At 36.6% G+C, this 12,819-nt stretch overlaps 1 protein-coding gene and 1 pseudogene across 1 annotated transcript; one reads left to right on the top strand and one right to left on the bottom strand.

Annotated features, from left to right (window-relative positions):
* The first annotated feature begins 3,461 nt into the window (after positions 1-3,461).
* On the top strand, positions 3,462-5,126 carry LOC113332525. The gene is made up of 2 exons (XM_026579064.1): positions 3,462-3,647; positions 4,081-5,126. The coding sequence occupies exon 2, from the start codon at positions 4,105-4,107 to the stop codon at positions 4,861-4,863; it is 759 nt and encodes a 252-aa protein (XP_026434849.1). The 5' UTR covers positions 3,462-3,647; positions 4,081-4,104; the 3' UTR covers positions 4,864-5,126.
* Positions 5,127-5,664: 538 nt separating this feature from the next.
* Positions 5,665-6,103, bottom strand: LOC113332343 (annotated as a pseudogene).
* Between the last annotated feature and the right edge of the window lie 6,716 nt (positions 6,104-12,819).

Here is a 12,819-nt window from a genome sequence, read left to right as displayed (position 1 = left end):
TTTTCTTAATTAATTTTGCATTTTTAGGTACTAAATAAAGCCTGGTTAACTCACGGAGCGAAAAGAGCAAAGGAACGGCAAAGACTCTCGCTAGGAGGAAGGGAAGAATGATGTTTGCAAGAGCCGGATCAACGAGAAGTGGGCTTGAAGAGGAAGAATTGTTCTTAAAGAAGATATGGTCTTGGCATACCCAAGGCCCAAAACCCTCACCCAAATCCATTTCCTATATCCATACCCGTTTCCCTTTCTAGCCGTCAGATTGGATCATCTCAGCATCCTACGGTCGCAGCATCGCCGTACATCAAAGTCTGAAACTCCTGTCTAACACTACAGCACCTAACTCCATCTGGAGCCGTCAGCTTCGTTGTATCACTTAATCCAACGGTCGCTCAGAGCCTTCTTCTATCTTGCCGTCCGATTCATTTCATCATCTCATCATCCTACCGCTGAGCTTCGCAAATCATCAAAATGGATGCGCCCGCTCAACACCTAAGCATCAAACCCATCGACCCAAAACAAACACCCACTCTCTTCTTCCCTAAATACACTTCCCCCAAATTTCTCCTCTTCCCCCGACCATGGCAGACACTGCCATGTCTGCTCCGCCGTATCCATCTCCACCACGACCACAAGGACACCACCACCATCATCTACCTCTTCCCTAGTCGTGTCTGTCTTGTTCTTAGCATTGATTTTTGATGCTACCAAGAAGACAAACATAACCAGGGTTTCACCACAGTGAAGAGAAGACAAAATTTGGGAGAAATTCGAGTAGAGGATTAGCAGAGGAGGAGAAGTACAAGCATGGGTCGAGTCTATTTGCATCAGAGGGTGAGTTAATTTTATTTATCGAAACCCTAATCCTGCTGATTTGGGGATTTTCAAATTAGGGTTTGTAGAAATTTAGGGTTTTGTAAAAACTATAAAAGGGAAGCTGTAGAGAATGCAAAACTGGTTCTTGGGTCATCCGAGATACCCCCTAATTGGGTTAATTTGATTTTTCAATCCAATGCATATCTTCTTCTTATCCACTGTTAATGTCTGTTGTGTTAGTGTTCAATGTTTTGTTAATGTTTAAGTTTCAAGTATGTTCTGTCATGTGTAGTTAACTTTCTTGTGCTATTTCATTATGTTCTAAATCACTGGTGCTAAGGTTGAGATGAAACCAATGCCACTGCTAGTTAGTTGAAATCATAGATATTGTTCTTGTTGTGCTAGAACTGTTTAGGATAAATTATCCTTCAGGATTGCTTACTCATCTAAGTGATTGATCTGCGATTAGTTTGTTTTGTGAGAGGACAGCTAATACTAGGATTAGATAATTATCTTAGTGATACTAAACCATCCTCCTGAAACAACCCTTTGATGAGCAGCAGGCTTGAACCTTCACTGCCATCTAGATAGTCAGCAAGCCTAGAAGCTCACTGATATCTACACCAGGGACAAGAGTGATATTGAAATTGAGATTTCCTTAGCATAGGTTATTGGTGGATTCAATACCTTAGTAACATTTGCTCTCTGTTGTTTAGTTACACTTTCTGTCACTAGTTCAGTTACACCAAAACAGCTCAGTTGTGTTTCAGCACAACACAAAAATCATTATCTTTTGTCACTGCCTTGCATATAGAATTAGCTAGGAAAACTTCATAACACCCCAAGTCCCTGTGGATTCGACCCGTACTCGTGCACTCACTGCAACAACACCGTGCACTTGCGGTATCACTGTAGGCATCCATTTATTCTCTTATTTTCTCATCTTTAAATGCCTACCATCAGGAAGGAGGAGAAGTGTGTATCTACCGTCTGAAAATGCATGGAAACATCAAACTGCATCTTTTAGCGGAAGATCATGTTCAGAAATAGAGAGAGCAGTCAAAATCTCTCCTCTCAGCATAGCATCCAAGTAGTTCTCACCTTGACGTGGATCCCAACCTAGCCTCCTATATACAATACCAGTATCAACCTAGTCAAAATTAATATGTGTATAATCATGTACACATTAAGAATCTAGAAGTGTACAACTATGTACAGATCTAAAAAAACCTAGAAAATTCATCGTACATGCTCATAAAACATGTCATATAGCAATGAGACGGAACACTGGTGTACAACTGTAAAAACCTAGAAAATCCAATAATCATACTTATAAAACAGGTAATACTCCATGAGACATGACAATGGTGTACTACTATGTACATATCCAAAAAATCCAACATTTATACCCATATAGCAGGCAATATATTTGTGAAACAAGACAAGGTGCACCAGTTTGTACACACATACAACTTGAATCGTGTACCTTAAACACCATTATTACCAACATAAACACAACTACATGCTTATAGTTGCAAACTATCAGATATATGAAGCAAAATTGTGAAATAATGAGCTAAAGCAAATTCATACCAGCAAATATGAACCAAAGTTTCCCTTCCTAACAAAACAGTCACATGTTGCAAACCAAATTGAAACATATGAGAGTTCAATACAACTTCCACAACACAAAAAATACAATATCAACGAAATAAAAAGAACCATATATAACTTTGATACTTATAATAATTATTTCATTGAATGATGAAAAGATAGAGCACCTTCAAAAAAAACCTTTCCATTATATACAACAGGTCCATTGGAACAATCTCTCCCTTGAGATCTCTAACCTTCCTCCACAACTACAAAAATCCACACACACGAAATCACTATGTGTACATTAATAGTCAACATGTGTATATATATATATACACACGTTAACAATCAGTACGTGTACAACTATGTGCACATTAATAATCAACCTATGTACACATTAACAATTAACATGTGTACAACTATGTACATCGTAAACATGTCGTACACCCGAAACATGATTTCGACAATCTTAAAATCAAAAATAACTTCAAAATAATCGATACATAGCATACTAGTATACAAATATGTACAACTCTATAGATACCTAACAAATTGTAGCATCGATATCCACATGAAAGGCCATTCATTCATCACAGAGCATACTAGTGTACTATCATGTATACCTCTACAAAACTCTAACTAACCTAACATCCACATCCGCAAAACAGAAGAGTATGAATTAGGTCCCCTTATCTTCATTGTAAGATATTTGAATCCTTAAGACCTCAAAACTCTTTTCTTGGAACCTCTATAATAGGTTTCTTAAATTACGTGTGTACAAGCATATTGGTAATAATTTCAAAAGGTTCCACTTTCTTGCAAAATATGGTGATAAAATTTCATTCATCCGAGGCTCCAATAATGGACAGTCCAAACAAAAAAAAAAGAAAAAGAAAAGAAAAAAAGAATTGGAGTTTGGTGTCTGGACCATGGCATGGCAAGTGTGCACCAAGCACCGTGCCCAAATCCTGTCAAGGGCAAATTTGGACTTGGCGGTTTGCTCACTAAATGTTTCCAACCAAGAGGCACGGTTTAGTCGAGGTGTCTAAGTTTATCAATTGGGCATTTGAGCTTCAGTCATGAAATTTCTTTTTCCCAAATTCCTTCGTTTCCCTTGCTTAGGGTTTTCAGATACATAAATTTGATTATCAATCGAACTGAGCTTGAATTCTATGAAGAAAAAATGTCTTCTTCAGCAAAGCTAAGAAGAGGAGGAGGAAAACGAAGAAGTAAAAAAGGTAAGATTGATTCTAATTCATCAGCATCATTTATAGGTAGCAATGTTGATATTTTAACAGTGATTCTTACCCGCTTACCATCAAAATCTCTACTCGTATTTAAATCTGTATCGAAACAGTGGTTATCATTGATCAATGACCCAAAATTTGTTCACAAACATTTGATTCAAAACCCTAGGTTATCAATCCCAGGATTGTTCTATGGGAATGATTCTAATTCGGACTTTGATAGAAAACCCATATATGATTACATAATTTTAGATGGGAATACCAATAGTTATGTACCTTTTGAAACCCTAGCCTTTAAAATTGGGAGATTACTCAGAGTAGGTATAAGATTGTGCAATCTTGCAATGGGTTACTCTTATGTAGTAATTGTGTACGCCACGATGCTGATCGTACTTATTACATCTTCAATCCTTTCACAAAGCAGTACAGAGTTTTACCTCATTCTCAAATGAAAAGCAGTGGTTTCCCACATCTTTGGAATGTTTGTTTAGCGTTTGATCCATTGAGATCCCCGTATTACAAAGTTGTATTTTTCTGGTGGAAGAACAGTGATCCAGATTGTATTAACTATAAAACTGAAATCTACGATTCTGAAACCTCTTCTTTGACGTTGTCTGAATTTGATTCGTGTAATCCCCGAGATGAATGTATACTATGGGGACTGGCTCAGGGTGCTGGTATGTTCTGGAAGGGTTCATTCTACTGGTGCAACCTAAAAGGGTTGATTGCTTACTTTGATGTTGATCGAGAATTAGTTGGGGTAGTGCCACTGCTAAGTTCTGCTTCAGCAAATGGTGATGTTGTAAAGTCTTTCAACATTGCCGAGTATGGGGGTCATTTCTATCTTATTGAGAGAGATTGGGATGTTGATCCTTTCGGCTGCAATCGTTTCTGCATATTCGAGATGGATTCTGCTGACTATAGTTGGATAGCGAAAGGTCAGGTTGATGTGAGGTTAAATCCATATGCCGGGTCTCCTTGTAGTTCTACGTTTCTGCCTCGCTATCATTATATCTTATTCATTATCGAGAAGGAAGACGAGAAGGAGTCAACAGAGGTTGTGCTACTAACAAAAGAGAGTAGTGTTCTCTCTTATGATCTAAAGGATATGAGCTTCAAGAAAATTTATGATCTATCAGCACAACAAGAATTTGATAGTTTTTATGCTGAATTTCATCAATATATCGAGTCCTTGGCTTGTGTTTAGTTGTTTCCGTGGCTGGTTTTTCATTTTTTTTCTTAGCTTGGACCTGAGTAAATGTTACATGTTCAACTTTAGTTTTGATCAGATTCAATGTTGGGGTTCTGAATTCTCTAGTCCTAGTTGTATTTTATTGATGAATTCCCTGTTGAATGCAATCGTGAAAATTTCCAAAGAATTACTTGTTCTGAATTCTCTACCACAGAATTTGAAACATGGGTCTCATACTTTTATATCAGAAATCATGATTTTGCTGGCTCAGGACAGTTTACGTTGTCTTCGTGTAACCTCAATTATTTTCTAATATAAGGTGAAAGTTTTCAGATTAGCTCCATGAGAACTTAAAGAAAACAGCTGTAGTTTTGTGTCCTACCAACGGATTGCAAGCCCAATGTGAACTAAAGGAATTTTTGGGCGTAACATCAAGCTGTTCTTTTATCCCTTCTCATCCTCAAAATTTGTTATTCTGTTTGGTGGTGATTAAATTTGACTTCCTTGTCAAGAACTGAATGCATGGTGATGTAAACGGGCAGGTTGAAACAAGCATAATGCTAAAATTTTCAATTAAAACAAGAAAAGAAAAAATTCAATTAGCATGGAATATTTATTGTAGGATGATAAAAGAACCCTATTCTAGTGAAACAGTAAATCTCTAGACTGCATATATATTGCTCAGTTTAATCAGTCCACACGAAATTCATCAAAAGAGAAAAAAAACACAAGAAAAAATAATGCCGCCACGAACTAATCCATCTTAGTTTGCTAAAACTAGAAGATACACATGCATACAACTACTGTGCACCCTCTCTAAGCAGTTTTCATTCTGGAGAAATCCACATCTGGATGCTGAGCCATTAATTTCTTCATCATCTCTTGCTGCTCCGTCTCCTGGCTTGTTGGTAGACCCATCTGCTTCTGACGCTGATCAAACATCATCTTCTCCACAAGGCTGTCCCTTCAATCCAACCTTGAGATGGTTCTTTTTGATCTCACAGCTAACAGATTTTGATTTAGTTCTTTCGGGCACAGGAATACTGATAGTAACCTCTTGTAGGGTTTGAGTCCAAGAATAGTTTTCCATATCCGTGCCATTACCTTTATTTGGAACTCTCTTGTTAGATTCTTCTTTCTTAGCAGGCTTATCATCGTCAGAAGAAGAAGTTGAAGATGAAGGTTTCTTCTCTTGCACGATCTCTTGAGGATTAATGCTCTTTTCGTCTTCTTCGATTTCAGAGATAACTGCCATTGCTGAGATTGTAAGGGATAATAATACTTGAGTTTTGTTGAAGAAGGGGTTTGGAAGAAAAATTTCAGAGATACTGGTTGGGTATGGTTCTGAAAGCGGAGGCGAGCTTTTTATATAGGCTTGGAGTTTTTGAAGTCAGGATGGGAAAAGGAAAGGGTATCACGGTGGGAGTATATTCTTTTTTCTGGTGAGTTTCTTAAAATTCGAACACAACATGACACAGCACGTGACCGGCCCAGCACGGGCACATCACGTTTGTTTAATGTGTTGTGTGCCAGACAAATAGGCACACCTGCACAGCACAGCACACGACACAGCACAACACAACACGCGAAGAAAGCACGCCACGTCATGCGTAAAATACTACACAATACATCACATTTAATGCATATTTCACAAAAAATTATTGTTTTAGCCAATTTATGACATTTTATTTTCGTTATGCTAATTTATTTTAATAATAATACATGTACTAACTAAAATGTCTCAAAAATATTTATTTTGGAGACGGTCCGCGAGTTATAACCCCAGAGGTGTCACCATCCTTCCACAAAAAACCCATCAAAACAAAAGTAACACAAAAACCCCATCAAAACAAAATTAATACAAAAACCCCAAATTTAAATGTTGGTTTCATCAAATTTTATGATGAAACCAAAATAAAATTTGATGAAACCAACATTTAAATTTGGAGTTTTTGTATCAATTTTTAAAAATTTGGAGTTTTTTTTATCAATTTTGTTTACGATGGAGTTTTAATGGATCCCAACATTTGAGTGGGGTTTTTGTACCACAAGTTTGGTCACCTTGGGTTTTTATGATTAGTTTTGTTTTGGAGAACATAAAATAAGTGTGCTAGCACAGCACAGCACGGCACAACACGTTTATTTTTCTGGCACAATACAGCATAACACGTCTGAATCTCTGGCACAGCCCATCACAGCACGCAGCACGTGACTTCGTGGGCCGGACTGTGCCGGGCCGGCACGTTTTACACCTATAGCTGCAAGGCTAACAAAAAATACAAAGTTTCCCGAATTTTCGCACTGAACTTGCCTTGTTCTACTTCTAGGGGGGCTAATGGCTGCAAATTCCGGGCTAGACGGCCTGGCTAGTTTATTCTGTTTACAACGAACTGCGGGGTTTAATATAACGGGTATGGATTTGGTTCTATCCTATTGGGGCTAATTTTCGATTTGACGGATCCAGTTGATCCGTGAGCCAAAAAAAAAAGAAAGAAAAATATTGTTCTTCCGTAATTTTAGAGTATCTCCAACGGGAGAATGATCTCCTATATTAATGTGAAGGTAATGCATCCCAGATTTGGATACATCTAGTTTCCAGAGGTTCAACAATCAAATAACGAATTTTTACTGCTCCTCCAATGAAGGCCCGACAATTGTACACCACCGCATTTTCTGATATTCACAGAGATTTTTTTTTGAAATTAAAACTCAACTTATGGAAAATCTGACTTTACGAAATCAGAAAATTAATCTTCATTGCACATCGACGCGGAGGATCCGTTGGAGATACTGTTAGGGTTCTATATATATATCATGTGTATAAATAATAATAGGGTTTACGAAAGCATAGTATAGCAGTTTCTACCAAAATCCTTTAAGCTTCTTCATCTCTCCATGATCCCAAGGTTTCTCGTTTATATCAAGAGCCCTGCTAATGCCAAACACTAATGTTTTTTCTTACGGTCACAGCCAGCCATATAGGTCAAGCAGGGGTTTTGCTGCTGGATGTGGTTCTGCAACGGTGCAGCCGCTTCGAATATCAACCTTGTGGCTGTAAGTAAATCCAGTTTTCCAAAGCATGAACCTGCTGCAGCAGCTCTAAAAGAACAAAAGTTTTACCCAGCAGATGATGCCATTGGTTAACAAACGCAAGGTATAAATGGTGTTCCTCCAAGGCGTGTCGACCAAGCATATGTTATTGGAATTTGGGATTACTTTGTCCAAGGTTGATATTCTTAGAAACCCATGGGCCTAACTACACTCGAAAATCGGTTTGCAAGGGTAGGGTTGCCTAAGACTTATAAGCTTTACATTATGGAGGATCTGGGTGATGTGAGACTATTTCTAACAAGTTAATTCTGGTAAGTTTGATGGTAACTAAAGAAGATCAAGAAGGGTGAGGGAGAGTTTTTTGAATCTGAAGAAAAGGAGAACAAACTCCCACAAGACAACAAGGATGATCAAACGGCTGGAGATGCTTCATTGTTGAAGGCCATTGAGGGAGTTGCTGACTTGAAGACCTATTTAGTTGAAGATTTTCCCTCAAGTATGGCATGAAGCCAATTTTTGCCCCCTTCAAAGAGTTTTATTTACGAAACCTTTACATTTGACGGTGTTAGGTAGATCGAATCTGGTTTGAGCTAGGGTAGCTCTTTCTAAGTTTATTTTCATGTAAGAACTCGTACAATGCTTTCCGTGATACACGTTTTGCTGCAGAATATTTTTTCTTTTTGAAATAGAAACAACTTGGTCATAATGATGTATGTGTACGGAGAAAAACTTATTTTATCAATTTGCAGCTGATGATTATAATGGTGCCATGGTGGTGTTGATAACGACTAGGTTGTAATTTCTTGATTATAAGGTGTCAAATGTGCTTAAATTTCGAAATTGTACAAAAATATCAAAATGTAGTACGATAAAAAGATCAATGCTAGCAGGCCAGTTCTTGCAACCACAATAGCTGACCATGCGATGTAACAGTGAATGTCAAGATATTGTCAAATGTTGCAAGATATTGTCAGACGTTCCCGTTAGTGTCACTACAAAACAAAAGGCTTTTTGGGACGGCTAAAAAGCGTTCCAAGAGGCCCAAATCCGTCCCAAAAAGATATTAGTGACGTTTTTCTGACCGTCCCCTGTTCCACCGTCACTAATACTATTGGTCGTCATTTCTTTTAGGGACGGTCATATTATTGCCTTAATTTAAAAATTTGATCACTAATAGGGACGAGTACTCCATGAGCGTCCCAAATAACCCTCTTTATGGACGGTTTTGAAAAAACAGCCTGTCCCTAAAAGCTATTTATTTTGTAGTGTGTCTGGCCACATCAAGTATGACTTTGCGTGCCTAGCTTCCAAACGTATTCCTTATATTTCCAGCGGCCTCATCAGAGGGCAACATTTTAAAATGACACTTCCGTAACAAATGACATGTATGGCAGGCAGAATATTGCAAGGCAATCGTTAAGGACAACAACACACCTGCATCTTTCTCAACAATCACTGATTACTGGTTGTTGTGACTTGTGAGGGCTGCATTCTGATTATGATGGAAACTCAATTCTTCACCATGTAGCGATTTGTATTTTATTTTTATTTTCTTCTACTGTTTTTGGTTGGTTGATAGCCAAGCGACTTGTAGAATGTGCCATGCGACACAGAACCAGCTGATGACAATCTTTTGCATAGTGGCCTTTTTTGCCACAGGCATAACATTCACCATCAGACTTCTTTTTCTTCTCTTGCCTTTGTCTTTGTTAGCTCCATTATATATTTTTCCATCTTCCACCATATGAACTTTAACATCGTCACCAATTCTCATTTTTCTTTTCATCTTCCACTTGGAGCCTGAATATCAAACTCTCGAAGTTAATTTATTTAGTTTTATATTTGAGATACTTCTTAAACTCCTTCCACAAGAGGGGTAGTTTCTTAATTAAGGCTACTGCTACTTGATTCACTCAAAGTCATCATCTCGGCTTTCAGTTCATGAAGTATAATCTGAAACTCTTGAACTTGCGCCATGACAGACTTCAATCATATCGAAGTCCAAGAATCAATCATATTGAAGTCCAAGAATCGAGCAACTACAAAATTCTTCACTACCCCCGGTTCGGTCTATATTTCCTGTTTAACGATTCCCATACTCCCAGAGTATTCATAGAATGATGAACACCGTATAGGAAATCCGCTAGCGTATTCAAGAAATAATTCTTGCAAAGAAAATCCGAGTGCAACCAGGCTTGTGTTGCCGAGACTTGGAGAGCATCACCATCCTTTGCAGTTGGAGGTCACAGCCAAGCCCAACATTGTCAAGTAGAAGAGCATCTTCGATTGCCACTGTTTGAAATCAGCAAGTCTTTTTTTTTTTTTTTTTTTTTTCAACAACCCCGTTAAACTTCTCAGGCTTCTCTGGACGGAGCAGCTATGAGTGCAACCCCTCTTCTTTTTTTTGCCACGTCTTAAAAATCTTTTTTTTTTTTTACTTTTTAGAGGATTTAGAGGAAGCTAGTTTTCAGAGAAAGAGTAGTTTTTATATTTTTAGGGGAGAGGAAGTAGAATACTTTTTTAGTTAAAACTAACTTCTTATTACGTGTGAATAAATGAAGAGGAGAGATACATACTTAAATGATGTGGCCCGACCACATCGTAGCCCTGACGTTTTCTGGATAAGAATGAGAGGAAGTAACTGTCTTATAGAAACCAGGATCATTGTTTGAATCATTGACACACTACAAAAATAAAAACAACTTACTTTTATTTAGTTTTTCAACCATAATTCATATGATGAACTGTCAATATCAAGAGGAAATTTTATTTTATAAAATGATGGAGATCTTATCAACATCCTTATATCTACTTAAATTTTATTCTAACATTTTCAAAAATAATAAATTTTATTTTCTTAAAAAAATTGTTGTATAAACGAGTTTTGGCCTCAGGTTGAACTAATGAAATTTGCACTTTTAGAAGGAAAAAAACCTCGTTTAATCGGGGGCCTCGGAAACTAATTTGGGCCCTAGACTGTCATCTCCACCTATGGGAAGTGCATAAGGGGTGACTAAATCTAGTCAAAAGACTATATTACCCTAACTCCTAGGACTGTGACACGTGTCATCCTATTTATATATTTAATTTTCTTATTTAATTAAGTATTTTTTTGAAAAATTATATTTTTAATAACTTTTTTTAATAACTTTTTAAAAAAAATATAATTTTTAATTTTTAATATTTTTTTTCAGTGACCATGGTATAAATTTAATTCATTCAGAAAGTTTAACCATAACGACTCTTGTCAATTTTGAAACAGAATAGACTTCTATAAACCTATTATAGGGGCTCCAAGGAAATAGTTTTAAGGGCTCATATGGATTCAAATATCCTATAATGAAGATAGGGAGACCTAATTCATAAGAGACATACTAAAATACCCTTAAATATTTAAATCTAAACCAAATTCATTAAAGAAATCTGTTTCATTCCTATCCTTTAACTTTTTCATCTTCTTCTTCCCATCACCTTCATCGCCTCTTTAATCCATCATATGCAATACCAAATGATCGATCTAATCAAGATGAAGAAATGAACAATCAAGGAGTTGAAACACCACTTAATCCACCTGAAATGACTTCAATAAGGTAAAAATTAAAAACCCATCTTATTTCATTGTTTTTGTTGCATGAATAGTTAGATTTGACCGATTTAGGTTTTCAAAAAAAAAAAACAGTTTCAGAACTGTGTACGGATTGAAAAATGCAAACAGCCAAACCGTATATTTAACTGCTTCTGCATACAGTTTGGTTTTCAAACCGTAAGTTAATCCTTAAGCGAAATTGAAAACCTAGATTCCCATCCGCAGAGTCTATTTCCAAACCGTAAGTTGAAATAAGTTTTCATATGGTTTGGTTTTCAAACTGTAGGTGAATCCTTATTTGATTTTTTTGTTTCTTTTTCCCTACCGTAGGATGCTATTTCCAAACCGTAAGTTGGACAGTGGTTACATGCAGTTTGCTTTTCAAGCTGTAAGTTCCCCTGAGAAAATCTACCGTGGGAAAAAACACACCGTATACGCAGCTTACGATGTGATTTCCCTACCGTAAGTCTTTTACGCTTTGGAGTTCTTAAATTCTAAACTGTAATCATACTTCCATACCGTAATCTCCACTTACGGTTTGGTCGATAAATTTTCCCTGTCGTAGGTTGGCATACTGGTCCATAGTTATTATGAAATTATGATCATCATCTTCGTCATAGTTTATGAATGAAAAGAGAAGGAGAAAATAATGAATTTATTTTTTGTTGTATATGATCATCATCTTCATCATGATGAAATTATGACCATCATGTTCCTCATGATTTATGAATGAAAAGAGAAGGAGAAGATAATAAATAATTTTATAATTCATGGAGGGTATTTTAGCCATTACAAAAAATAGTTGGATATGGAGTTTTGTTTATTAATATTTCATAACCCGATTTTGTCATCTTGTGAGCCCTCAAAACCCACTGATTTGAGCCGTATAATAGGTTTCTTTTATAAATGTTATTTTAGTCTTCTGAATTTTATATTTTAATCATAACGACTCTTCAATTTTAAAATTAAAGTTGATCATGGAAAAGCTGTCATGGTTCTTATTTATAGACCAAAAGACTCTGTCAAGTCGTCATGGTACAAATATATCGACCTTGACGACTATGCTTGTGTCATCATGCCCTAATTTTATCTAGGACGATTATTTATTTATTTTTTATAAAAATTTGACCATAAAAAGTCGTCACTGTTTGATTTGTAGAAAACGATGACTCTCTAAAATCGTCACTGTATGAATTTAAAGAGTGACTAGTTTTTATAATAATTTGTTGGCATGGTGAAAAGTCGTCATGGTCGTAATTCAATACCGTGACGACTTTTTATGTAATAAGAAAAAATAAAAAATCAGAAACAAAAAGAAAAATTAAATCCTAATT

Source organism: Papaver somniferum, unplaced genomic scaffold (genome assembly GCF_003573695.1).
Source record: "Papaver somniferum cultivar HN1 unplaced genomic scaffold, ASM357369v1 unplaced-scaffold_131, whole genome shotgun sequence".
Lineage (NCBI taxonomy): Eukaryota > Viridiplantae > Streptophyta > Magnoliopsida > Ranunculales > Papaveraceae > Papaver > Papaver somniferum.
Note: the sequence above shows the minus strand (reverse complement) of the source record. Positions and strands in the feature narration are given on the sequence as shown.

Coding starts and splice junctions, on each gene's coding strand:
- LOC113332525 (XM_026579064.1), top strand. CDS start 4,105: ATGAAAAGCAGTGGTTTCCCACATCTTTGGAATGTTTGTTTAGCGTTT.